The sequence below is a fragment of the Haliotis asinina genome, chromosome 2 (assembly GCF_037392515.1).
Source record: "Haliotis asinina isolate JCU_RB_2024 chromosome 2, JCU_Hal_asi_v2, whole genome shotgun sequence".
NCBI classification, from domain to species: Eukaryota; Metazoa; Mollusca; class Gastropoda; order Lepetellida; family Haliotidae; genus Haliotis; species Haliotis asinina.
This window is the reverse complement of record NC_090281.1, coordinates 90,752,224-90,778,428: the sequence shown is the minus strand read 5'-3', so window position 1 is coordinate 90,778,428 and position 26,205 is coordinate 90,752,224. Positions and strand designations below refer to the sequence as shown.

The following is a 26,205-nucleotide window of genomic DNA, read 5'->3' as shown; positions in this document are numbered from 1 at the left end:
GGGGTATGAAAAAACAGTACCAAGACAAATGATTTCTTGACGGACAAGGATTTATTGGTAAATACCACTTATAAATTCAAAATACAGCTTGAAAGAATCAGGTCTAACCTGCGCTGCTACCAGGTATTTTACAAGAAGACATATTACATTGTATGTTCATGAAACAATTTGCTAGGAATATTTCTGTTGCCCTTGCAATTCTTCAAAGGTACTCTTTTAGTGTCACAGTACACACAGCTGTGTGAACCTCGACATATACACGGCTTGTTCTACTCAACACTTGCTATGGATCACAGTAGTCATCTTAGTTAAAGGTGTGGCCCAAAGCAAATTTTGAGCAGTTGGTTTTGGTTTTATACTGAACAAATATGTTTAGGGATCATGAACATTTTGGAGGGTGTTTCAAAGTAACTGCATTTTCAGTCTAGACTACAAAAAACATCACCCAAACTGTTCAAAATTCCTAACACTTTTTTTTTTGTACAGCACATATAAATAAACTGTCTTTGTCAGAGTGAATGAACTGTACATGAACTCCACTGTCAAATCAATGCAAACAAAACTGATGGACAGAGCTTTGGACATACTTAACATTGCAATATAAATAACACTGCTCAAGACCAGTTTATCGTAATAGCACTTTTTACCGACACTGCATACAAGTGTTGCCTCTTGCTGTGGACAAATTCAATAATTATACTCCTCAGTGTCATGAAGAGAAGTTCGAAGGCCGAAGCCACCCTTCATGTAACCGGATTTTCATATTGCTTCTTGGAGAATGAACACTATCTACTGAATTTTCATCAACATCTACAAGTTGGCTGCGGGTCACCCGCCTTGGCGTACTTTCCCTGGAGTCTGGGCGACGCCCAGGCTCAGATACATCAGTCCCCTCACTAGACAATGGCGAGTGAGATCTGTACCCACGACAATCTGAAACTAATTCCATGTCTTTGGTAAACTCAGAATCTGTACTCAATGCATCAAATCCTGTAGCAAAAATGTCTCTCTTTACACCTGCACCAAACCCTGTATCCTTCTTCCGTGAACTTCTCATCTCCCCTGTGTTTGAAAGCTCAGACTGTTCGTCATTCTTTTCACATGGACTCTGCGTTTTCTGGGGGGTATGTTCTGTACTGTCCCCCTTCTTGGGTATCTTGTACCCACTGAGGCTGCCCCTTGGGGTGTAATGTGCACCAAACAAGTTATTCTCTAATGGGACCTTCCCCTTATCAGGAGATATCTCATTAAGGATTCGATTACCCGCACGTAATGACAGTGAAGATTTTGTATTACCAGATTCACTTTCTGTCTTTATTTGAAAATATTTATCTAGTTTCTGCAGTGACTTGTCCTCAACACCATTCATGTAACGTAATTTTCTGGACTTGAGCAGTTTATTCTGTACTCTCTCCTTGACAGAGACATCTACTATATACTTGCTGGACTTCCTCAGAACACCATTAACTTCTGGTTTTATATATTCAGTTTTTTTATGGTCTCGAGACAGAGATAAAGTCACATCTTTTCTTTTGTCTGGGGATCGATGTTCCCCTCGTCTATGTTTGTGACCACGACGTCGGTGCTTTTCCTTCCTTGATTCTCGTTTGGGTTGTGGGACTTCTTCCACAATGACAGCATCTGGTATGGACAAGCGTGATGGGGACACATCCACCTTGGGCATTTCAATCTGATGCCGATTTTCCCTCTGTGACCGTCGTGGACGCTCAGAATCAAACACTGAAGTTTCTACTTTTGGCTTGACTTCAACCCGTGATTCAATATTAGGATGGAAACTGGCACTGACAACAGGTGGGTCAACGGCAACAACATCGACTATCTCACTCTCTGACAGAGCTTCCACCTTCTCCTTCCCCTTACCCCGAGTTCTTTCATTCTTATCTCGGCCAATTTTCACCGATGAATCATCAGGCTTACTTTTTTCACTAAGTATTTCTTTTTCAAAATTCTCTGAATCAACCTTGATTTTTACACTGTCAACTGTAGGCTCTCTCACGGACCTTCTTTCTGATTTGTCACCACGTAACAATTTCTCACTAATGTCTTTCCAAACATGAGCATCTTTCTCCACCTTTTCCCCAGAGTCACTGCCTTCTTGTCGATTATGTTTTTCTCTTGATTTTTCACTATCTTTACCTCCTTGTCGATCATATTTTTCTCTCCTGGAAACTTTTTCCTCATGGTCCCTTCCCACACTTCTCTCCATTTTATCTTTCCCTGACCTTTCAGAATAAACCTTTTCACTCTCTGTTTTTTCTTTCCCTGATTTTTCAGATTGAACTTTAGTACTGTCTTTCTCTTTCCCTGACTTTTCCCACTGAACTTTAACACTGTCTTTGTCTTTCCCTGACTTTTCTGACTGAAGTCGTAAACTGTCTTTCCCTGACTTTTCACACTGAACTTTTGCAATATCAACCTTTTCCTTCGCAGACTTTTCCAAATGAACTTTGAAATATTCCTTCTCTTTGGCTGACTTTTCTGAATGAACTTTTGCACTTTCCACTCTCTCGTTCCCTGACTTTTCGGACTGGAACTTCAGACCGTCTTTATTTACAGTAGTCTTCAAGACAGCATCCTCCTTCCCTGACTGTCTTGATTTTTCTTTCAAACTAATTTTTTCAACAAAATCTTTCCCACTTCTCTTTTCTGTTCTCTCTTTCCCTCTTTCACTGTGATCTGAAACACGCTCTCTTTCAGTCCTATCTTTCCCGTTGTGCTTATTCCATAAGCTTCTTGGCTTGTCAAGCCAGTCTTTTTCATATTTGTCTTTCTCACTCCTGCCAGAATTGCTGCTCTTAGAGGACAACCTCCCTCGAAAAGAACTCGAAGCATCCCTGCTGTCACTATCCAAACTTTCACTATCCTCGCCTAGCCACGGAGGCGACAATACACTGTCATCTTGAAACAGCTGGCTCACTACTCTTGGCTTATCTGTGGATGCATAGCCTTCATACAGACAGTTTTTGGTGTATTTCTTTACTATTTTCTCTGCTTCCCTGGCAGATAGGTTCAGTCTCTCCTCAGTTAGTGTGTGTACTGCAGCAAGGAAAGTACTTTCCCTGGCCTTGTAGTACTGGCGCTTGGTCTTCTCCCGACGACTTATCATGTAGCACAGGTTGCGCACCTGGAATGAACAAGGTATATGTAATCATCTGACTAAAATTGATATTTCATACTTATCCTGACTCATATTTACCATGCTTGTCTCCTTCTATCCAAACATAGTGGAACACTTGAATCCCTCGAAGTTCCATTCATTGAAGAGGACGTAAAATCAACACTCACCCACAAGTAGCCTTCCTTTCGCCTGTCCAATCAGTCACATGATCAGCCAGTGTCACTCTCTCCATATCAAACAGCCCCACACCCGGATTTACAGTGAAATCCAGAGTGTCATGAGAGGGGAGGATAGAAGGGCTGTTCTCATGAGTCAGGATAAGTATAAAATATAAATTTTAATCAGAAAATTGCATATTTTTCTTTATCCTGACTCATGCTGATTATGCTTGACAGAATCCGACAAAATCGATGGAAAGTCACCTCATGGATTCTCAGTCTTTATTTCACTTCCTGTAACTTGAAAATGGCACTGTAGACATTAACTTTTGTTCTGTATCTTCGGGGGACCACACTTGAAACACTTGTCAATAAAAGTGTCTTGTGACATCTTCATGTGGTTTTAGATATACTAGTGATGCAATCCCTTCCTCGGGTACATGTATAGCATACAAGTACAGTGATAAAATCACTCAGACAGTCTGTTCTGAGACATGAACATGGACTCTCAACCATCTTATTCTGCAGAGTGTTTGGCATCGGCAAGTCACGCGATAAACAAGAGTCATCAGAAGATGACATCACTCCGGCTCCCACATATTTAAAAGGACAAATCATATGACAGTTACTTGGTGTTTTTTTCAGACTAAGTTTGAATAGTTTCCCTGGTAATCATGAAAAATATAAATGCCATATATCTGCAAACAGCAAAAGGCACTACTTCAAGATCTGTCTCAGATGTCTGCCAAGACCTGTTGAAAGATATGAAATTTTGTTTGGAGTTGTGCTCCAGAATTGAAGCCCATCTCTCCCTTTTGAGACTGAGTCCGAATTGTTTTCAATGGAAACCGGAAAAAAATAAAAATGACAAAAATCTGCAACTAGGAAATGGGACCACTTTGGGGTCTGCCTCACATATCTGCCCAGTTTTGCTGAAAGATACTAAGAACTTTTCAAGTTATGCTCCAGAAACGAAGCTCATCCATCCCTTTTGAGACCAGGTCCGAATTGTTTCCACTGAAAATGGAAAAAAATAAGTCACCAAAATCTGTAAATAGCAAAAGGTTTTGCAGAAAGGCATTGAACTGTTTGAGTTATGCTCCGGAAACAAAATGATTACAGACGGAAGGACGGACGAGTCATCGACTATGGTATCCCCACCAAAATCTATGTTGTAACATGCTTCATGAACATGTCTTGATTGAGGTTCAACAATGTGGGCTGAAACTTAACTTGATGTAATGGAAACATTCCGAGAACACTAAGGTGCAATTTACGCCCTCCTGAAGCTTCAATTTTGAATTTCATAGAACATCACTCCATGTCTGCACTAGATATAGATGTATGTTCAATCGGCAGAATGGTGAGCGCATCAAAATCATCATCAATCATCTTACAAGTATGTGCATCAATGGATTCCTTGGAAGGTGATTTTAATTCCAAACCATCAGCAATCCAAGTCATTACTTCTTTGTTTGGAAAAACAGCATCCCTTTCATCCTCATAACGGTAGGAGTCCTGCACGGTGCATGCAGGCCATATCCCTCCGCACAGGTGAATCCCGCAGTGAGTAGTCTAAGCAATGATTCCTGATAATCCTCAAAGTCCAACATCTATGAAGACCCACGTTTACAGCTACTTGTACCAAGATCTATATAGGGAGTCTCTATGACTGAGCTCTCTGGAGATGGTCGATTCTTCTTTGCAGGTTGGCTGTAAACTTCTGTTCTGTGACGCAACCTTGGACTGGATAATGGTCTGTGGACTACTGCGCTGGTCTTCATTATCTTGATGGTGAGCTTCAGCTGTCCGCAGCATCTTTGTGCAGTACCCCATGACTAAAGCAATGTTGGTCCAGTTGTCCCAATGTGATTGTAGTACTGCTGCGCAGGGTCGCTGACATCAGAGTGGACAACTGTGGAGCTCTGGTGGCATTTTCTTCTGCGAAGAGTTTCTCCATTATGGACATCATCTTCTCTGTAAACTGCTGCATAAACAGACCCGGGTCGAAGCTCTGTGTGGAACCTTCTGGTCGAGACGAAGGGGATAACAAACCTTGTGTCTGTGACGGCTGTAAGCTGTTGACCCGAGTTCTGCGCCGGACTAGAAAGTGTTGCTGTTGCACTAGCCTTCATAACAGGTTGACTGGAGACTGGAATCTCTGGCAGGAGGATCATGAGTCATCAGAAACATCGCCTGGAGGGACAATCTCAGAAGAGACTTACGTGATGGACCACGACTTCTGTGATGAAACATGAGCTTGACAAAGTCTATTGGGCTGTCATCTTCCCTCTCCCCCACAGATGATGGACTAGGGATGACAACAGCTTGGTCGGTGACAATCTCTTCTGGGTTAAAACGGAGACCGACACTGCAGCAGAGGACTGCCCCTGGGAGCTGCTGGGCAATTCACTAAAATATGATGAATATCAGCAGCAGTAAACGTACGATTACTAGTGCCTTTATCAGTATTATTACCCAACATGACATGACTATGCCTTCTAATTTGATCCTTTGCATGCCTTAGAACAGCAAAAACACAACTATTGAACTCTGTAATAGTTTCGTTTTTTTCAAAGGTTGCAACAGGAACTGAAAGAGAAAACCACAGTGCAAGAAGGACAATATACATGCCTATCAACCGCGGACCACCGGTATTTACAACCCAAGCAAGTTTTCATCATACACTAGCAAACATATCATGATGAAGTACAAGATAAACTACATAAAATTTTGTAATAATTCTGCTACATAATGTATACAGACCAAAACATTTATATGACATAATGTCTAAAAGTAAAAGGATATGGTGCCGTTTCGGGATCCAGGTGCCCCCTCATCCGTCCTCTAGGATGATGAAGGAGAGTGTGACAAGAATGGCTGATCATGTGACTGATACGAGCGCCAATGCACGGACTAAAGGGAGGCTACTCATGGGTGAGAGATTTTCCTATGAAAGGAACTTCAAGGGATTCAAGTGTTTCACTATGTTCGAATAGAAGGAGACAAGCATAGTAAGCTCAAGTCTGGATAAGGAGAAATATACTATAAACATGCAAATGTGTTACCAGTATTTGGCAAGTTAAAAAGGAAGTTACATACTTCATGGAATAGAACAGAATCTACTAACACTCATTAACGTCTTAAAAGCTATAATTTTCTTATTTCTGAGATGAGAAAAAAATCATTTCACTGAGTATGCAGCTTGAATATTGAGTGTGCTGTTAAACAAGCTAAAGTGCTCTCTCTCTCTTAAAGGCAACCAATGCATTAACAGTAACACTTTACATTAGCAACAACCAAATTGGATGTCTCACCCTCTCCAGGTCCTGTCGCAGGTGCACAAACATCTTCATGCGGGCCACGAGCGAGTCCTCCTGCTGCTTCTCTAACATGTCAGCCTCTTCGGTCTTGGGCATCAGCAGTGGCTTGTCAAAGTTACTCTGAACAGATAATTCAAGAAGTCACGAACACTGTGAAGAGATAACTATCTTATGTCTAGAACGAGATTGTATTGGTAATTTTTCTGTTTACTTCAAGTTATTAATTTGAAGGAAAAGTCTTGTTGTGTCATCACCTTTCTCTTGAGTTTCCAGTAGACTTCCATCATTTCAACTACTTCATCCTCCACTGAGAGGTTCACAGCAATGCTGTGGGTGTCAACTACATTGTAGAAGCTGTTCTGGAGCTCAGACATCCTGCAAGAGTATGGATACATTAGCATCTTCCTATCCTCTTTACCAACTTTGTTATGATCGATATGTGCACGTGTTTGTTTAAAAGACCCCCAGCAACATTCCAGCTATGACGGCAGCATTGAAATAATCAAGACTGGACCAGACAATCCACTGATCAAAATTGTGACCAGGTTGACAAGGTACAAAGAAACACAACAATGGTTTGCCACTAAACAAGAATCAAATATTTATAACTTATTTTCTACCTTAAACTTGCACACAAAATGCATGAAATGACTGGTGTCTGCATAAACATCTAATGTAGGCTGTCAACAAAACTGAAGACATTGGTTGCAATGTTTTATGAGATATCACATTAACAAGAGTTTGTGGTGGTCAAAGAGTCGTGGTGACCTTGAAGATATTAAGGTCGAGGTCGCCAAAATTGACTAAGTGTCTGCCTAAATCCCCAATGTAGGCTATAACTGAATTTGAAGACATTAGGTCCTTGAAGATAAGGTCAACAAAATCAACTGGTATTTGCATAATCCCCAATGTAGGCTGTCATCGCATTTGAAGACATTAGGTACAATAGTTCATGAGGTATCACATTAACAAGACTTTGAAACTGGTCAAAGTGACGTCAAGGTCGTCAAAATCAACTGGTGTCTGCCTAATTCCCCAGTGTAGGTTGTCACCAAATTTGAAGACATTGGGTACAACAGTTCATGAGACATAGCAGTAATGAGAGTGTTAAGTAGTCAAAGAGATGGGCACACCTTGAAAAGAAGGTCAAGGTCACCAAAATCAACTAGTGTCTGCGCTATCAACCAAGGTAGGCTGTCATCAAATTTGGTTCAACAGTTCACATTACTCTGCACGATGGCTCCTTGTACCTCTGATAACACCCATTCACAAGGTACAGTATCAAGTCAAGAGCAGAGTCATCAAGATGTGTGAGTGAGTACGTGAGTTTATTTCTATGTTGCTTTGGGAAATATTCCAGCAATATCACAGCACGGGACACCTGAAATGGGCTTTATACTTTGTTCATATGTGGGGAATCAAGTGCAAGTCTTCAGCGTGACGAGCTAACACTTTAATCACTAGTCTATACCTCCGCCCTTTAGAAAGATGTAAATTACTTTTTAGCTCTTAAGTTGGCCACTTCCTCTTTGCTGAGATCTTTCCTTGGTGTCAGTGGAATATCTTTACGTGGAGAATCCGGTTCAGAGTCAGACTGACTCCGTTCTCGTTTCTTACTATGACGAGGACAGAAAGCCTGGAAAACAAAATTTGAGACTCGAGTAATAAACATGGAAATCTTATGGCATGGTATTTCATATAAACAATAGAACAGAGAACATATCTGAGTTTAACAAGCAAATCCAATTAGTTTTTACTTTTAGTTCTTATAAAGAATCAAGTCTACACACTAGATGTGTTCATCATCAATGTATATGACACCATGGTACAATAGTCATGTTACTGGTATTCACCTTAAGCTTGACGCCATCCTGTTCATCGCTCTCATCTAAGATTGTCTTCATCTCTAGTCCATTGAATATGGCACAGGTTACATGGAAAGCTGTCTTGCAGGTCTTGACTGAACACTGGATACAGGCGCCGACCCTGTCTTTACACACACAGCAGACCAATGCCCACCGACTTGCCTACAACAAAAAATATCTCGTCACATGCTTTCACAAACAGAAAATGGAATAAAATTGGCATGGCTTATGTTTTGAGTAGTAAAAGAAGAGAGAGTAGAAGGGAAAAGTTTTCCATTACCGAGGAATATGCGAATGAATCGTAATTGCTCTAGCACTCACAGGAATATTAGAGATCTTTGTAATTGGCTCCATCCTTTCAACACAGCCAATGCTGACTTCTGGGATCCACAGTGCACAACTCACATGGGCCCACTTCGTACCACTCCTGTACAACACACACCATATCCAGGCTATATCATGTAATGTCAACGTAACTAAACTCATAATCACAATACACAATATTTACAATACAAGCACACAGCCGAGGCTGGTGTTGCATTGAGATGAGATTTTTTTTTCTGTTCTTGGGGAACGTAGACACTGAAGTTTCCTCTCAAATGAGATGAGATAAGCAATTAGTATGTGTCAGGATGAGATAAAATAATCCCAAGTTCTGTTTAAGTTGGTAAACATTATCAAATGCATAACTTGTGCATATTAGTATTACATATATTATTATATATATATATTTTTCAACTATATTTTCTTCTGTAACAGTGATGTGTTTCGATAACATGATCTAACACCTTTGTGACAATGCTGTTTGATGTGCTTGTTATACTCCTACATCATACAAAAGCCATTAACTTACTTAGTGCTCTTCATAGCTCCTCCAGTTTTAGGACACAAGATGCAGGTAGGTTTGATACCGAGAGAACATGTCCGGCACAGCCACCGTCCTTCTGGGATGTTCTGTATGCCATAGCATGCCTTCAACACCAAGTACAATTACCAGCTGTCAATTGTTTTTTTATACAAATCATTGTCATAGAAACTGTGGAATGAAACTGGGTTTGCTTCATTATCTTTTAAATGCATTTTATAAACATAAACCAGGAGCAATAGTTGTGTTGTGAAAATATATCTAAGTACACAAAACCATGCTGAAAATACCAGTTTGTCTCTACTGACCTGATGAACACAAATATCACAGCCATCACAGAAAACCATCTCGTTGGTCTCCTCACTGTCAGGCTGAAACAATACAAAATTACTTGGACTTGATTGATCAGTACCTCATTTAATGTTGTACCTTAAACAGGTAACGTCAGCTTGGCTATTTCATTGCACTGGGGTCTCTTAGCTTTAGTTTTACGAAACAATGAGCACTATTCCATATATATGGTAGCTGTCAGTAAATAATCGAGTCTGGATCACTATTTTTGAAGTTTAGTATGTTGGATGGCTCACCGATCGACACACTTCACATACAATATCCTCGTCATACTCGATGCCCAGCCCTTCCTCCGTCTTCATAATCTCCTTGATTTTCTCATGGCACTGCAACAAACAGCATCATCTACATCAACACACACCATTGTCTACATCAAAACTCAGCAGTGTCTACGTGAACATACAGCACCATGTACGTCAACATTCAGCTTCATCAATTTCAACATCAACATACAGCATCATCTACATCAACATACTTCATCGTCTAACATACAGCTTCATCAACATCTACCCACAGCATCTCCATCAAAATACAGCATCAATTATGTCAACATCCTGCATCACAAATGTCAACACACACCATCATCTTCAGCAACTCACAGCATCATTAAGCCAACACAAACTGTCATCTTCAGCAACTCACAGCATCATTAAGTCAACACACACCATCATCTTCAGCAAGTCAGCATCAAGTCAACGCACACCATCATCTTCAGGAACTCACAGCATCATTAAGCCAACACAAACCGTCATCTTCAGCAACTCACAGCATCATTAAGCCAACACAAACCGTCATCTTCAGCAACTCACAGCATCATTAAGCCAACACACACCGTCATCTTCAGCAAGTCAGCATCAAGTCAACACACACCATCATCTTCAGGAACTCACAGCATCATTAAGCCAACACAAACCGTCATCTTCAGGAACTCACAGCATCATTAAGCCAACACAAACCGTCATCTTCAGCAACTCACAGCATCATTAAGCCAACACAAACCGTCATCTTCAGCAACTCACAGCATCATTAAGCCAACACAAACCGTCATCTTCAGCAACTCACAGCATCATTAAGCCAACACAAACCGTCATCTTCAGCAACTCACAGCATCATTAAGCCAACACAAACCGTCATCTTCAGCAACTCACAGCATCATTAAGCCAACACACACCGTCATCTTCAGCAACTCACAGCATCATTAAGCCAACACACACCGTCATCTTCAGCAACTCACAGTATCATTAAGCCAACACACACCGTCATCTTCAGCAACTCACAGCATCATTAAGCCAACACAAACCGTCATCTTCAGCAACTCACAGCATCATTAAGCCAACACAAACCGTCATCTTCAGCAACTCACAGCATCATTAAGCCAACACACACCATCATCTTCAGCAAGTCAGCATCAAGTCAACGCACACCATCATCTTCAACAACTCACAGCATCATTAAGCCAACACAAACCGTCATCTTCAGCAACTCACAGCATCATTAAGTCAACACACACCATCATCTTCAGCAACTCACAACATCATTAAGTCAACACACACCGTCATCTTCAGCAACTCACAGCATCATTAAGCCAACACACACCGTCATCTTCAGCAACTCACAGCATCATTAAGCCAACACAAACCGTCATCTTCAGCAACTCACAGCATCATTAAGCCAACACAAACCGTCATCTTCAACAACTCACAGCATCATTAAGCCAACACAAACCGTCATCTTCAACAACTCACAGCATCATTAAGCCAACACAAACCGTCATCTTCAACAACTCACAGCATCATTAAGCCAACACACACAATCATCTTCAGCAACTCATAGCATCATTAAGCCAACACACACCATCATCTTCAGCAACTCACAGCATCATTAAGCCAACACAAACCGTCATCTTCAGCAACTCACAGCATCATTAAGCCAACACAAACCGTCATCTTCAGCAACTCACAGCATCATTAAGCCAACACAAACCGTCATCTTCAACAACTCACAGCATCATTAAGCCAACACACACCATCATCTTCAGCAACTCATAGCATCATTAAGCCAACACACACCATCATCTTCAGCAACTCACAGCATCATTAAGCCAACACAAACCGTCATCTTCAACAACTCACAGCATCATTAAGCCAACACACACCATCATCTTCGCAACTCACAGCATCATTAAGTCAACATACGGCATCATCTATGTAACATGACGAGTGCTGTAAATATCATGAGAGACAAATGGAATGAAGCAGTGAATTAGCAACAAAAATACACTAAACAGTGTGCTTTTTGGTGTATTTGTAGAACATACCTGAGATTCAAAAGCTTCTATGATTCTTTCCATCGTCCACTCATGGACAGGCAGCAACCCTGGAACATTTCCCCCAGATTTAGTTATTTATTTACTTAAACTACAAATGATATCTGTCTCAAAACTGTTTCAGTGTTCCATGTGACCAGTTCCATGTGTACATCCATTTGGAAACCTACTGCATGACAAATTAATCTGTCACTTAAAGCCACCAAAAGAAGAAGAAGGGTTAGAACAGCATGGGTTAATGTTAATGTTTGTATTATAAGTTTGTTTCGGGGAACTTAATGGGATTCAAGTTTCCACTTAATTGTGAAAGGAGAAGGGAGATAAGCAATATAGCACAAGTCAGGATAACAAAATATAGGATGAGTACATGATTATCATCCCAATATTCAAGTTAAATAAATGAGTCTGGAACAGACACTGATTCATATTCTGAGATATATTTAATTGCATCAAGGCATGACATTCAATCTAGTCCCTTTCTCAGTCTTACAACTAACAACTAACCCATGAAGGTCCCAGGATAGATCAGCAACCCATGTTTGCCATAAAAGGTGACTGTGCTTGTCGTAAAAGGCGACTAACGGGATCGGGTGCTCAGGCTCGCTGACTTGGTTGACACATGTCATCAGTTCCCAATTGTGCAGATCGATGCTCATGCTGTTGATCACTGGATTGTCTGTTCCAGACTCGATTATTTACAGACCCCCGCCATATAGCTGCAATATTGCTGAGTGCAACGTAAAACTAAACTCACTCACTCACAACTAACAGCTAGCTAACAGCTGAGATACCCACTTAGTTGAGACAAGTCACAGGCTGGATTGGCAAGGTTGAAAACCAAAAGCCAAATATCATGCAAATTGTTCTTGGCATCTCACCCATTTCTTCTCTCTCCTCATTAGCCAGCTCAAGCCAGGATACATCCAGGTCATCAAGATCGTACCGCACCACTTGCTCTGACAACTGCTGCATACCCGTCAACTCATGAATTCCCTGGCGAAAGGTTTCATCCTGTGTCGCATGGAGGTACTTCCTAGGTCTGCAAGGAATCCATATTGTCATGATCATGTTGAAGAGTCTTAAGCTAGTTCTGTGTTGTCATGGTTACAGGGGGTCATAAGAACACTTTACATCTGACACCAATACCATCCAACTCATAACAAGGACAAAAAAATTCTAACGTCTTCTTCATTCTTTCAATGCAATGATCGGAACAAGTGCTTGTGCTTGCTTGATACAGATACTAGTACTGAAAAGGTCCCACTGAATAAATAAAGAAGTGGAAATACAAATGAAAGCTACCACTGGATTTTCAAAGACCCTGGATTTTGGTTTGATAAACAAATTAAATTCCATGTAAATGGAAGGACTATTACTGCACTATCACGGTAAGGGGACACAAAGAATCAGCTTCACATATCGTACCCATGTGGGGAGTAGTATCTGAATGTTTGTGACAAAAGAGTGCTAAACCACTGGTAAATCAATCTAACTTACATTTTGAAGTCCCCTGTCAGCGGCTTCTCATACAAGGTCCTGTGGATGGAATACAAAGAATTAGTTCAGATGAGACCAGACTGATTCAGTCAGCTGTTTACATGTATTTCCCCTTATTGTATGATTATTTTCAAGAGGTTGACTCAAAGATATTTTGGATACTAACTTCATTTCTTTGAACAATTCACATCCCAAAATCATTTGACACATTTTCGTCCCTTCTGGGTACCATTCAAAAAATGTTCAAGTTGTGTTGGGGGAATTGTTTCGTTAGAAGCCCAACAAGTTTTCAAGGCTTTGCTTATGTTTCCAGACAAAAAAACTCAACAACTTTCTTTGGTATTTCACAATATCAATCTATGATGTAATGTGAAATAAGGCTGTGTTCAAGGGCAGTTACACACAGCAATGTGCATATATGTGTTTTTTTCTGGGGCTGCATGTAATGACAGACTTGACTTACAATGTTTCTGTTGTGAAAATCCAGAGAGATATCAGGACACAGTTCAACAAGGATATTCCATCCAGGCTCAATATACCAACCTTGAGCCAAGCTGACCAGTTTTTGCACAATACCTTTACTGTCGAACCCCGTTTACTCAGACCCCACATATCCGGAAACACTGCTTTCCGGATGATTTCTATGTGTAACGAAACTTACGTTCATTAATTGTACTCGCTTAACCGGACCCCACGCTTCCGGACCCTGATGGCAAATTTTTAAACCATTCCCATATATTTCCACTGAAAAATTCGAACAAACCTGTAGAGGTTGCAGATTCTTTGAATAGAGTCCTCCTTGGGGTACTTATAAGCATTTAAATGTTCTTTAAATTCTCGCGACAGTTGTAACTATATTTTTTCAATAAAATATATACAAAACAAAAAACATCGTTTTTGTCTTGTGAGACCACCCCTACAGGGCCCCTGGCCCCGTGACAGCCAAGAGCAGGTAACTCTTCAGACTATAGCCTCCAGCAAACACTTCCGTTCTGTAAGCAATACAGACAGAATATGGGGAGGTGGGTGGCCTTACCCCAAGGAGGACACTATTCAAAGAATCTGCAACCTCTACAGGTTTGTTCGATTCTTTTTCATAGAGATCCTCCTTGGGGTACTTATAAGCATAAGACAGACTCCAAAAGACTGATCTTAGGGAGAGGCATTCTGTCTGCTCATAAACCTGACAAAAGATGATAACCTTTATTACAATACTGAAAGTAACAAGGAATCAAACTTACCTGGTCACGTGACCTTCTGTGGCTTGCGGCGGGGGTGCGGACCAGGGCCAGGCTATTACACGGTCTAACCCTACCATTCTGTGAGAAAGTCGTAGGGTGCCTATAAAAAATTGCCCCCCCCCCCCCCCCCCCCCACCTTTTTTTTTTCAAAAAACGGGAGTCGGGACAGGCGACCGATATATCAGGATCCATTCTCATGCACCGGCCAAGGTGCTAGGGAAGGACTGAGGCAGTCTAGACCGGAAAAGCAAAAAATACCACCACCATAATAGAGTCCACCACCGGGATAAAAGATGGAAAGTATACAGTAAGACACCACCACCAGTCTACTTGTTGCAGCTACAATGTCAAATGATCGTTCGTCAAATGCAAGGGTAGCTCAATCGGCTAGGGCACTCGTGCCCTGCCCACTGGTGAGAACTGACTGGCCGAACCGAGCACGCTCGCTCGACAGTCTGTCTAACTGGTAATGACGGATGAACGTGCTCGGTCGGCTCCAAATAGCCGCGGAGCAGATCTCCTCAATGGGCAAGGCAGACGCCTATGCCTTAGACGTCGCCACAGCCCTAACCTAATGAGCTTTCAAACCCTCAGGGGCATACGACCTTTCGAGGTGTATCCCATACAAATGGCAGAGACAAGCCACCTAGATATGGTATGCTTGTTCGCCGGAAAGCCAGCCTTGCCGCCACCACAACAGCAGAACAATTGATCATTCTTCCTAATGTCTTTTGTTCGTTTGATATAAGCCTTAAGGGTCTTACGGACACCTAAGACGTGAGCACGTCGAAGAGAGGTACCGGGCGGCGAAGGCTGCGTGAAAGCAGGGAGCTCAATAGGCGTCGTTACGTGAAAGGTGCTATCTCTCTTAGGACGGTAAGTATCTGGCAATCGAATGCTCACTCTGTCTTTGTGAAACACCGTTAATTCAGGGTTGGCGGACATAGCGTGTATGTCGCCTACCCACGTGCCAGAAGTTACCGCTACCAGAAAAGCAGTCTTCCATGTCAACAGCTGGAGGGACAGAGCCGACAGATTGTGAAAAAGAGGACCGGACAGCCAATCAAGAACGACTGGCAAGTCCCACGGGGGACTAATCCGCCGGACATACGGACGGATTCTGTCCACGTCTGCAAGGAAGCGCTGACTAGAGGGTGCTGCCCCAATAATGCACCATCGACAGGAATGTGGAAGGCAGAGATTGCCTTGGAGTAACCTCTAACTGTAGAAGCGGCCAGACCGACTTCCAGTTTAGATTGTAAAAAAACTCCAACACAGATACTAGATCTGCAGAAAAGGGATCGAGAATCCCCCTGTCGACACACCAGCGCGCATAACAGGCCCATCTATCCTCATATTGAATGTTCGTCGAATCCCTCCGCGAAGCCAGAATTGTGTCTGCAACTGGTGCAGGAATTCCTCTCGCATGGAGGCGACTCCGGACAGCGGCCAAGCCACCCACTGAATCCAGGGATTGGGGCGTGGCGCTCCGTTCTGGGACAGTAAGTCCGGTCGAAAGGGTAATAGAACAGGAGGCTGAGTCAGAAACCTGAGAATTACCGGAAACCCGCTTTGAGCCGACCAAAGCGGTGCCAGAAGTACAAGTAGCCGAGCCGGTTGTGCGGTCAGCTGCAAGAGGACTCGTGAGATCAGAGGAACTGGTGGGAGCGCCCACAGCACTCTGTCTGTCCAATCGAGCAGAAAGGCGTCGTTGGCTATCGCTCTCGGATCTGGTATCCTTGAGCAAAACACAGGAATCTGATTCGTCGACCCAGAGGCAAACAGATCTACCTGGAACGACCCGAACAACTGGGAAATAATCCCAAACATCCCCGATGCAGCATCCACTCGTGTGGGGCTAGTATACGTCTCGATAGCGCATCTGCGCGGACGTTGTCTATGCCCGGGAGAAAAACGAGGAGTACCCGAATGTCGAACTGGTCGCACCACAGCAGAAACTACCACGCCTCCTGAAGGAGGGACGGAGACACTGTGCCGCCTTGCTTCTGGATATACATCATAGCGGTCTGGTTGTCCATCTCTAGGCGAACCACTTGACCCCGCACTGACTCCACGAAGCTCTCGAACACCCGGCGGACTGCTCTCAATTCCAACACATTGATGTGTAGGGTAACTTCGTCCTCGGCCCAACGGCCCGAGACCGATAGTTCGCCCAGGACGCCCCCCCAGCCTGTGAGGGAGGCGTCCGTCTGAATCGAGAGGTAAGGTGTCGGTGTCTCTAAGGGGATCCCCCTGGACAGATTTCCGTCCACCACTGCAGGTGAGGAATCCACCAAGCGGGAGTCTCGAGAACAGTCTCGAAGCTCTCCGAATGGGACCACAACTGGGCTAACGCCTGTTGAATGGGTCGCATCCTCAACCTCGCACGCCAGACCATGTCCACTGTAGCCGCCATAGTACCCAGCAAATGAAGCCAAGTTCTTGCTGTGGCTCTGGGGAACTCGAGAAACTGAAATACAGTTCTCTGAACTATGACGATGCGGTCTGGGGCTAGGGAAACAATCCCCTGAGCCGTATTGAAGCGTGCCCCCAAGAACACCAGATCCTGCCTGGGGGTCAGGTCTGATTTCTTGAGATTGATGATCCAGATGAGCTTCAACAGGATGTCCATCACTTGGTGTGTGGCATCGTGTGATAACAGGAGCCCAAGGGCCCTCAAAAGCCAATCGTCCAGGTACGGATGACAACATCTGCCCTGTGACCTGGCTAGCTGAGCCGGAATCAACATAAGTTTGGTGAACACCCTCGGCGCTGTGGAGATGCCAAAGGGTAGAACCCGAAACTGATAACACTTCCCGTCGAACGAAAACCGAAGGTATTTCTTGAACTCGGAGTGTATCGGAACATGGAGGTAAGCGTCCTTGAGATCGATTGACGTGAGCCAATCCCCTGTCTTTACGGAAGAGATCACTGACCGCAGTGTCTCCATCCTGAAGGACGGAACCTCTATGAACTTGTTCAGCCCCTTGAGATTCAAGATAGGTCTGAACCCTCCGTCCTTCTTGGTCACAAGGAAGTACGAGGAATAAAACTCGTCTTCTTGTTGACCTTCCGGAACCACCTCGATGGCAGCCTTGTCCAGTAACGACTGGACCTCGGCACGGAGGACCTCTGCTTTTTCCCGGGAGAACGGCACCGGCGTGTGCCGAATCCCTGAGAAGCATGGAGGGTCTCGCTTCCACTGTGGCATATGGCCATTCCTGACCGTGGACAGGACCCAGGGATTTGAAGTGGCTGCCTGCCATTCCGCAAGGAATAGTGACAGTCTGTCGCCTACAGGGACTTCTGGCGCAAGGCAATGTACCCCCACATTCTGCAGTTCTCCGTCTGCTTGTGTGGGGGACACCAAAGGCTCTGGGCAAATGTTAAACGGGAAGCCGGGGCAGGCTTCCCTTTGCCCCGAAAAGGCTGCTGTTGCCTCGACTGCTGCAACGCAGGCCCCTTGCCTTTGCCTTTTGCCCTCTTGCTTCGTTTGTGCTGCAGCGGAGCAGTCCACTTAGCACCTTCCTTCGCCGGCGCCGAAGGGTAAGCTGAAGCAAGAGTGGGAGGCCGTTGGCGAGACGAGGAGGGTTGCTCTAACAAGGGCTTAGAGTCCTTGAAAGTGCTAACAGCCTCCGCGGCCTCCCGCACAACCTGTAGTGCCCCAGGGAAGAGGGAAGATCCCAACCTGTAGGGCAGAGCCAGGAGTGCCTGCTGGGTAGCGGGAGAGTACCTGGCTACGGATAGCCATAGCCGTCGCAACCCCATGACGGCCCCCATCATCTGGCTAGCACAGCACCTAATGCTGTCCCTCGCCAGATGAGAGTGCACGTCCGTAAGCTGCCGGCCCAACACTGCCGACAGAGAGTCGTCGGCAGCGCTCCCATGATCCAACAGCTGCCCCTGCAAAGCAGAAAGGTAAGCCGAATGGACCACTACTCTCAGCTGCTGGGCCACACACCTATATTGCTCCTCGAAGGAACAATAGGCGGACCTCAGCGCTGGAGCGGCCGTGGAGAAGGGCGGCAGCCGCCGGCCCTGCCTGGCTGAGGCTAACGAAGAAGAGGAGGACCCCCCCCAGGGTGACCGAGGCATACACATACTCGTCCACCACCGGCGGTTCGAATAGGGAATCCTCATCCAGTTGACACCGGCGGCTAATCTCCGGGAGATCAAAGCGCGACCGGGTACCCGAAAGGAGCGGATTCACTACCTCCCCGACCAGCGATGGGAGCAGGCGCAACCTCGCCTCGGCGACCTTAGTAGGCGCCAACGCCTCCCCGGGGAGTCGAAACTCCAAGGGGTCGGGCTCCGACACAGGAATAGAAACCTGAGGTAAGACCTCGGCAATTTTCTCTCTAACCTGTTTGAGGGACGAACCGAACGAGTACGTGACCTCCGACTCGCACTCCTCCCCAATCCCCTCCTCCTCGATATTCATCTCCTCACGCTCCTCCGACAAGGAACCTTCGCCGTAAAGCGAGCCTGTTGAGGGCGCTATCGATACAGAACTCGAAGGAACAGAGAGACTGAGAAGGGCCGAGCCGCTAGGTTCGCCCCTGCCAGAGCCCGAACTAGGTCGCCTGGGCAACTGGGTCAAGCCCCCCACCGGAGGGTGGCCAGAGAGCCCAGGAAATGGATAGGATGTCGATGCCCCCAGCGGCTGGGCAGCACTAGGCTGCCTGCCCACCGTGGCACTAGGCGCGCTGACTGAGGTCAAGCCGCCGACAGCGGGCATCATTGCCCCATGGGACAAGCTGGGGCCGACTACCCTAGGCACATCCGCCTGAACGCCCAAAGCGCAGGACGGCTGCCCAGAGGGAGGAGCGTTCGAACCTAAGCCCAGGCCGCGGCCTCCCTCAACTGAACCACCATGGCCGCTCAATGAAGATCGGGCATCCAGTTCCTTTCGGAAACCAGACAGCGCCGAGTCTATCATTGATTGGACCGAAGACATCTGTTGCTGAAACAAGGCATTAATTGAATCAACAGAGATTAATGGTGCTTGCGAAGTAGGGATAGGTGCTGAGGATACAGCGGCAGGAGAAGGGGAAGGGTCCCTAGACACCCTGGCCTTCTTAGCCGACCCCTCCGAAGAGGAAGCTGCGCCTTTCTTTTTGTGGGAGCGCTTGGATGGAGGGTCCTGAGCCCAGATATCCCCCCCCCCGCCTTAAGTAGGTTGGAATAGAACTAGAAGTCCTCGTGTCTAGACTTTCTGGTCTGGTAAAGCCGCGCACACATCACAAGACTGATCGTCGTGATGACATTCCACTAGGCACCTTAGACAAACATCATGCAGGTCTTTGGCCGGAATGGAGGATTTGCATGTTGAGCAGGATTTAAACTGCAAGGCAACAAATAGCCTCCTAGTGTTGCGTAATAAACAACAAAAGAAACAAGACACGCATGGGCGCAAAGCTAAATAACTAAAACTACCTACGTAGTTAAGGTAAAAGCTAAGTGCCACTACACCATAATTTACGACATATTTTACAAAACATTGCAGTAAATATGGAGATAATATGAATAAAGTACATAAAAGGTACATAAAAAGTATAGCTACACAAGCTTACTTTGAAAAAGACTGCCATAAAACTGAAAAGTTTTGGCGGGAAAAAAGGGTTGCCTTCCACCATTATGCTAACCACGAGGCTACCAACAGGGACGGCAAAAGTTACAACATTTTGACAAGTAAACTGTAAAGAAAATGATTCCTGAGGCGCCCATGCGTCTAATAAAGAAACCATACATACAGTTTGAGTCTCTGTGTTACTCATCTTAGCACTTGTCAAGTCAATCTTGGAAGCAAGAATTCTGAACGCTGTAGCACGTCTTCACAGGCGGGCGACAGAAAAAGTGTTTGCTGGAGAGTTACCTGCTCTTGGCTGTCACGGGGCCAGGGGCCCTGTAGGGGTGGTCTCACAAGACAAAAACGATGTTTTTTGTTTTGAATATATTTTATTGAAAAAATATAGTTACAACTGTCGCGAGAATTTAAAGAACATTTAAATGCTTATAAGTACCCCAAGGAGGATCTCTATGAAAAAGAATATCAAGTTATCCGGACGAAGAGATGTGTGCAATGTGCATGTGTATGTGTATGTGTCACATCAATACCGTTTACCACACGACTATGTGATTTCATTCATAATCTATCTGAAGACATTTGGTGTGAACTGATTAATTAGCCATCAAAACACTTGTGACATGTGTCACTCATTAGGATTTGGCGCATGTGAGAACATCTAACCAGTAACGAAAACACACGTTAAGGAGGATTAAGGTAAACTACACTGTAATTGTACTGTATATAACACTTATAAATCGACCCCTGCTATCTGTCAAGATGCAAATTAAAAATAGCCTCCCACATGATCTAAGTCATGTGATCCCGTCCCGAAGTTTACTTTCTGCAGGCAGCGTACATTCGATGCAATGTCATATGTTTTTAGGGCATTTAAAATATAAAAAAGCAAGAGCAATTGGCAAAACTTTTTGTCATCGATTTATGCTTTTCATCTAACTTACCATCTGAAGCTCCAAACGCTACATGATTACATCCCAGACAACCTGACAAATGGTAACCTGTGTTCCGCCTTCCATGTATTATCGGTACACTTATATGTTATGATGATTCACTGTTATTGCTATTGACTGTTGATTTATTGATATACATGCATGAAATTGTTTTTGCATTCACTTAATTTTCACGTTTTACTTTTTGATCCAGTTACCCGGACGTCTCGCTATCCGGACGATTTTCAACTGAAACCAAAACGTCCGGATAAACAGGGTTCGACTGTATTAGGCAGGGAACAAGTGCCAAGTTTTAATGTCTTCAAGAATGCTATATGGAAGAGTACATCCAGCATGAGCACTAACAGCCACCACCATAAAGCTCACTGCAGCATACAACTAAACACACTCATTCAGTCACTCGCTTACGTCCAGGACTGATAGTGGGGAGGTATTTGGGCCAGGAGTATCCCCCAAGACATTTAGGGAATCCTCACATCGCCATGTCATGTTTGTATCAATATACATACTTGATGCTGATATCTGGTATTTCCCCAGGGTTGACTGGCACTTGCACCCCCTTCTCCCACTCTTGTCTCCAGGGGTCTGAGATGAAGATGTAGTCCTGCTGCAATGGTTCGGAGTCTGCCAACTTCATTGCACTTATCAAGTCTTTCCGGAAAAGCTACCACAAAACAAAAATCTTTATATCAAATATAAGCTAATAGTGATCAACAAATGTGCATTAACTAAACAGACAAAGCAACTAGAGGTGTTTACAAGCACTAATATAACGGAAGCCTCCTTTCATTGTTCCTTTTAAAAATTGGAAAAAAAGTCAAAGACCAAGCAGTTCAAGTCCAACACATATCTTGAATTCATTCAGGAAACTACTCAAGGTGTAACACTATATCTTTATTATTATATCAATTTGACCAACACCTTTTCTGAGAAAGGCATAGAATTTTAAGATGGTGTATTAGCTAAATGACTATACAGAGAATATGAACGTGCATAGTTTACTACTATACTGAGTGTACTATAGTTTAGTGAGTGAGTGAGTGAATGTAGTTTTACGCCACACTCAGCAGTATTTCAGCTATATGTCTGTAAATAATTGTGTCTAGACCAGACAATCCAGTAATCAACAACATGAGCATCAATCTGCGCAATGGGGAACCAATGACGTGTCAACCAAGTCAATGAGTCTTACCACCCAAGCGACAAGCTTAGTTGCCTTTGATGTCAAGCATGGGTTGCTGAAGACCTATTCTACCCCGGATGTTCACAGGTGTACTTTCAATGACTTGAGAATTAAATACTGTTTGAAAATATGATCCTAATTTCCTGGCACAAAGTTGCAATGCACACATATTCCAGTGAGAGATTATCTCCCTTTTTGAACTCTTACCTCAGCTGGCTTGTTGTGTGGGGTGAATGTGGGACTGCGCAGGCCATTATGACCCAGCTTGCTGGTTGGGTGATTTGTTGCTGCAATATGAAATACACTCATATACACAATATTATTCAATGAAACGCACCTTGTACTTAACTGGAAAATTAAGCCTTAAAATGACTGAATCAGCTAATAATGACTTAGGCAGCCTTTCTACATACAAAAATGAAAAATGAAATCCCATATATTTGCCATAGAATGCAAAATCAGGTTTCCTACTGAGTGTTCTACTTACGTCTTTTAGGAGATCCTGAATCATCTTCATCATCAGTACTAAGTCGTCTCCTCTTGGACTTGTGGGATGAACAAGCACCAGAGTCTAGCAAATAACAGTATTCCAGTCAGAAGATGCTACATTTGGCTATCAGTAAAATTAGGAACAAATTAAAAAGCATTTTTTTTATTTGTATTTCCCTTATAGATCTTCTTTGGGTCAGCAGATCCCTAACTCCCATTGTGATCAAAATATGGGGGCTCAACATGCTGAACAAATTTTAAACTTCAACAAACACTAATTTTAAAATAAGTTAAAAAGCGTTTCCACTAAAACAAAATGACAGTACGTTTTTCTGTAAGTTTTTTATTATTTACCAACCAAATCTATATGGACTCTATGGTGATAAAATCAGTCCACTGGGCCATTGAAAGTTAATAATGTGTGTGGGTCACAGTAAGATACCTGGACTTGTTTCCCTGGCAATGTCCTTGCTCTTCTTGGTTTTGGTGGCTGACATCATGGTTCCTGTGATGTCTAGCTAGAGCTTGATTGGCTGTAGTCTGATGGTGAAGGTGTAAAAGCCTGGGCTATCTCTGGAACAGAAACAACACAACCTTCCTCATGAATGTACCAAAATACTATGGCGAGCAGTAAAAAAAATTAAAAAAGAAAACACACCAAAATCCAGAAAAACACTCGTAAAACCATTAAAATATATATTTCATATTTTGCAATATACATACTTGCAATAACACACTTATGAGAGACAAAGTTTGAAGTATATTTGTTGTAAATCAGTAAACTAATGTCCTCTATTCATTCTCTGATAAATTAACCTTAATTTGTGCAGGTCTCATGCGCACATTCAGTCATATCAGTTAGCATATGCTGTAATTTCTGGCTCACATCACACATTTTACACCATTAAATAAGATACTGATCTTTGCTTCCAACCTTGGTTCCATACTGAAAATGTCTTACACTCTTGCCACAGTATCAGTAACATGCAAATGTCAACCATCATACATGATCAATGATAATGTAAAGCAGTGTTGGGCTTCAGATGTTCGATATATTCTTTTTTTATGAGGTTTTTCTCATGTCTGGATTTTCCAGGGTGTTGGTTATAACATGTTTGTGTCAATATCTAAAGATATATATATTCAAACTTGGCTTGAACTTGTTTGTACTACCACTCATCTCAGTCATTACAGCTCCATTAAATCAATATTTCAGTCTGAAATGTATGTACATAATCTTCAGGATGAATCACTGGTAAGAGCATTATGAAAATTTGAACAGTCATTGCACACTCTTAAAATTACTGTTTCAACAGAGAAAATATATCATTTAAGTGTGATAAATATGCCCAGTTCAGGCTAAAATACCTTGAAGAATGATCAATATTATTAGCTCACAAAATATGTATAGTGTTCGTTCTCTTGCTTTGTACTTAAAACATGTATTCAAAACCCACAAAAGCTGTTCAAAATGTTAGAAAAATGTGACTATTTATAATGACAAGACTTAGTAATCTCAATTAAAGGCCATGTGGCTGGTATTACTGAATAAACTGTCAACATTTATGCATTTTAGAATCACAGTCATGTCCAAACCATCTCAAAATACATGATCATGTTGATCAATACAAAACCTGGAACGTATATTCCATCAGCACAATATCTTGTCTTATCTTATAGTGATAAGTGATATTATCTTGTGAGTGAGCGAGTTTTATTTGATACCACAAAAAGCAATATTCCAGCAATATCACAACTGGGGACACAGACAATGGGCCCTTGTGGGAAAACCCTGGTCTTCATCAGGACAAACAAATTGCCCACGGCCCCTCTTATCTCAGAATGAAACTTGTAACAAAGAAACAATATTTAGTATCAAGTGGATGAAGGTATTTGGATAAACATTCTATAACTGATCACACAATCAATTTCGACATATCAAAGAAATGTCTCGACAATGTGGCCAAAAGTTATTTTGGTTAATGACAATGCCTTCTCTGTTAAGATATAAGTACATCAAAACCTAGCATGACTGAACACAACAACACAATTCAGCATTCACAATCATATTGCTGTTGAATTTAAAACATGATTAATGATGACATATTCTTGCATCATAAAGGGAGCTAACTCTGAAAAAAGGATTTTCTATAAGCTTATTGAGATTACTTACATGAATTACTAATTACACAAGATAAAAAGGAAAATAATTATCATTGGGTCTATTTGAATACAGAATCCAAATAAATGCACAGACGATTACAAAACTTGTCTAATGAATGTGTTTTGCTGTTTGAAAATCAATTATATATCCTGCATAATTGAACATATGTTTACAAATTGACACAGAAGACTAAGAATAAATTCTGAACATCTAACAAGCTACAAGAAGTATCTGGTAAAAGATATAACTGACAATTTTATACAACCTTTCGGAATATTTTCACAAACATTACCATCAACAAAGTACATGCATCTATTCAGCAACAATAATTTACCAACCAACAAATAATTTGCATTGGGAATTAATCTTTAACAGCATACACAGTGTAACCGACCAAGTCATTCAATATTTCCACTTAAACAAAAACACGTCGTATGATGTTTGTTTACTCTGATTTTACCTATCAACATTTACAGAAAATCTGACTTAAAGAAAAGACATTCACTTTAATCAAATGAAATTGTCACTGCTATATCAGTGAAATGACAACTCACCACTTCCACTGTAATTCAAGTCAGTTATGACATAGTAGCATAGCACAAATATTGTTTTTATCGTATCATATGTCACTATGTGACTTGCATGGTCAGCATTTTAATGCATAAAATCGAGACAGCCATCAACTGTTTACCAGTTAAACGTGTGTTTATGTCAGTAACAAATGCTGATCGTCCACACGGAATACATTTTCTGTACGGTGATAACAGCGATACATTTGTTTTTATTTACATCGACATCGTGCTCGTATACCGCCACCTGCTCAAGCGACCTAATTACGTATTCATGATAACATTAAACCGTCACTACTGATTCTCACCTCCTTGACCATAAGTTACAATTAATCTACAAACTTTCTTCTTTCAACATATTTGCGTTTCGATCGTTCAATCATTTCCAAAATTTGGTATCAGGGGAAATTTTCGATAGCACTCATTTGGCGCCATCATGGCGAAAATTTCACGGAAAAGTAGGTCACATGGCTGTCTCGCGAGAGTATTCGAGACTTC

General features: G+C 42.8%; 1 protein-coding gene across 1 annotated transcript; it reads right to left on the bottom strand.

The window, feature by feature from the left end:
* Window positions 1–32: 32 nt before the first annotated feature.
* Window positions 33–26,205, bottom strand: LOC137274578 (protein Jade-1-like). The gene is made up of 17 exons (XM_067807844.1): window positions 26,016–26,205; window positions 23,417–23,547; window positions 22,973–23,056; window positions 22,693–22,772; window positions 21,812–21,966; window positions 13,525–13,563; window positions 12,906–13,066; window positions 12,019–12,077; window positions 9,938–10,027; window positions 9,659–9,721; window positions 9,339–9,457; window positions 8,807–8,912; window positions 8,474–8,647; window positions 8,120–8,256; window positions 6,875–6,995; window positions 6,615–6,740; window positions 33–3,145 (listed from the first exon to the last, which is right to left on the bottom strand). The coding sequence occupies exons 2-17, from the start codon at window positions 23,472–23,474 to the stop codon at window positions 710–712; spliced, it is 4,008 nt and encodes a 1,335-aa protein (XP_067663945.1). The 5' UTR covers window positions 23,475–23,547; window positions 26,016–26,205; the 3' UTR covers window positions 33–709.

Bases quoted from the DNA above. Each gene is read 5' to 3' on its own strand.
- LOC137274578 (XM_067807844.1), bottom strand. From the start codon at position 23,474: ATGATGTCAGCCACCAAAACCAAGAAGAGCAAGGACATTGCCAGGGAA. The intron at 6,996-8,119 runs GTAATTTACATC...ATACTCTTGCAG, and splicing joins GCCAACTTAAGAGCTAAAAA to GATGTCTGAGCTCCAGAACA. The intron at 6,741-6,874 runs GTGATGACACAA...TTATCTGTTCAG, and splicing joins ACTGGAAACTCAAGAGAAAG to AGTAACTTTGACAAGCCACT.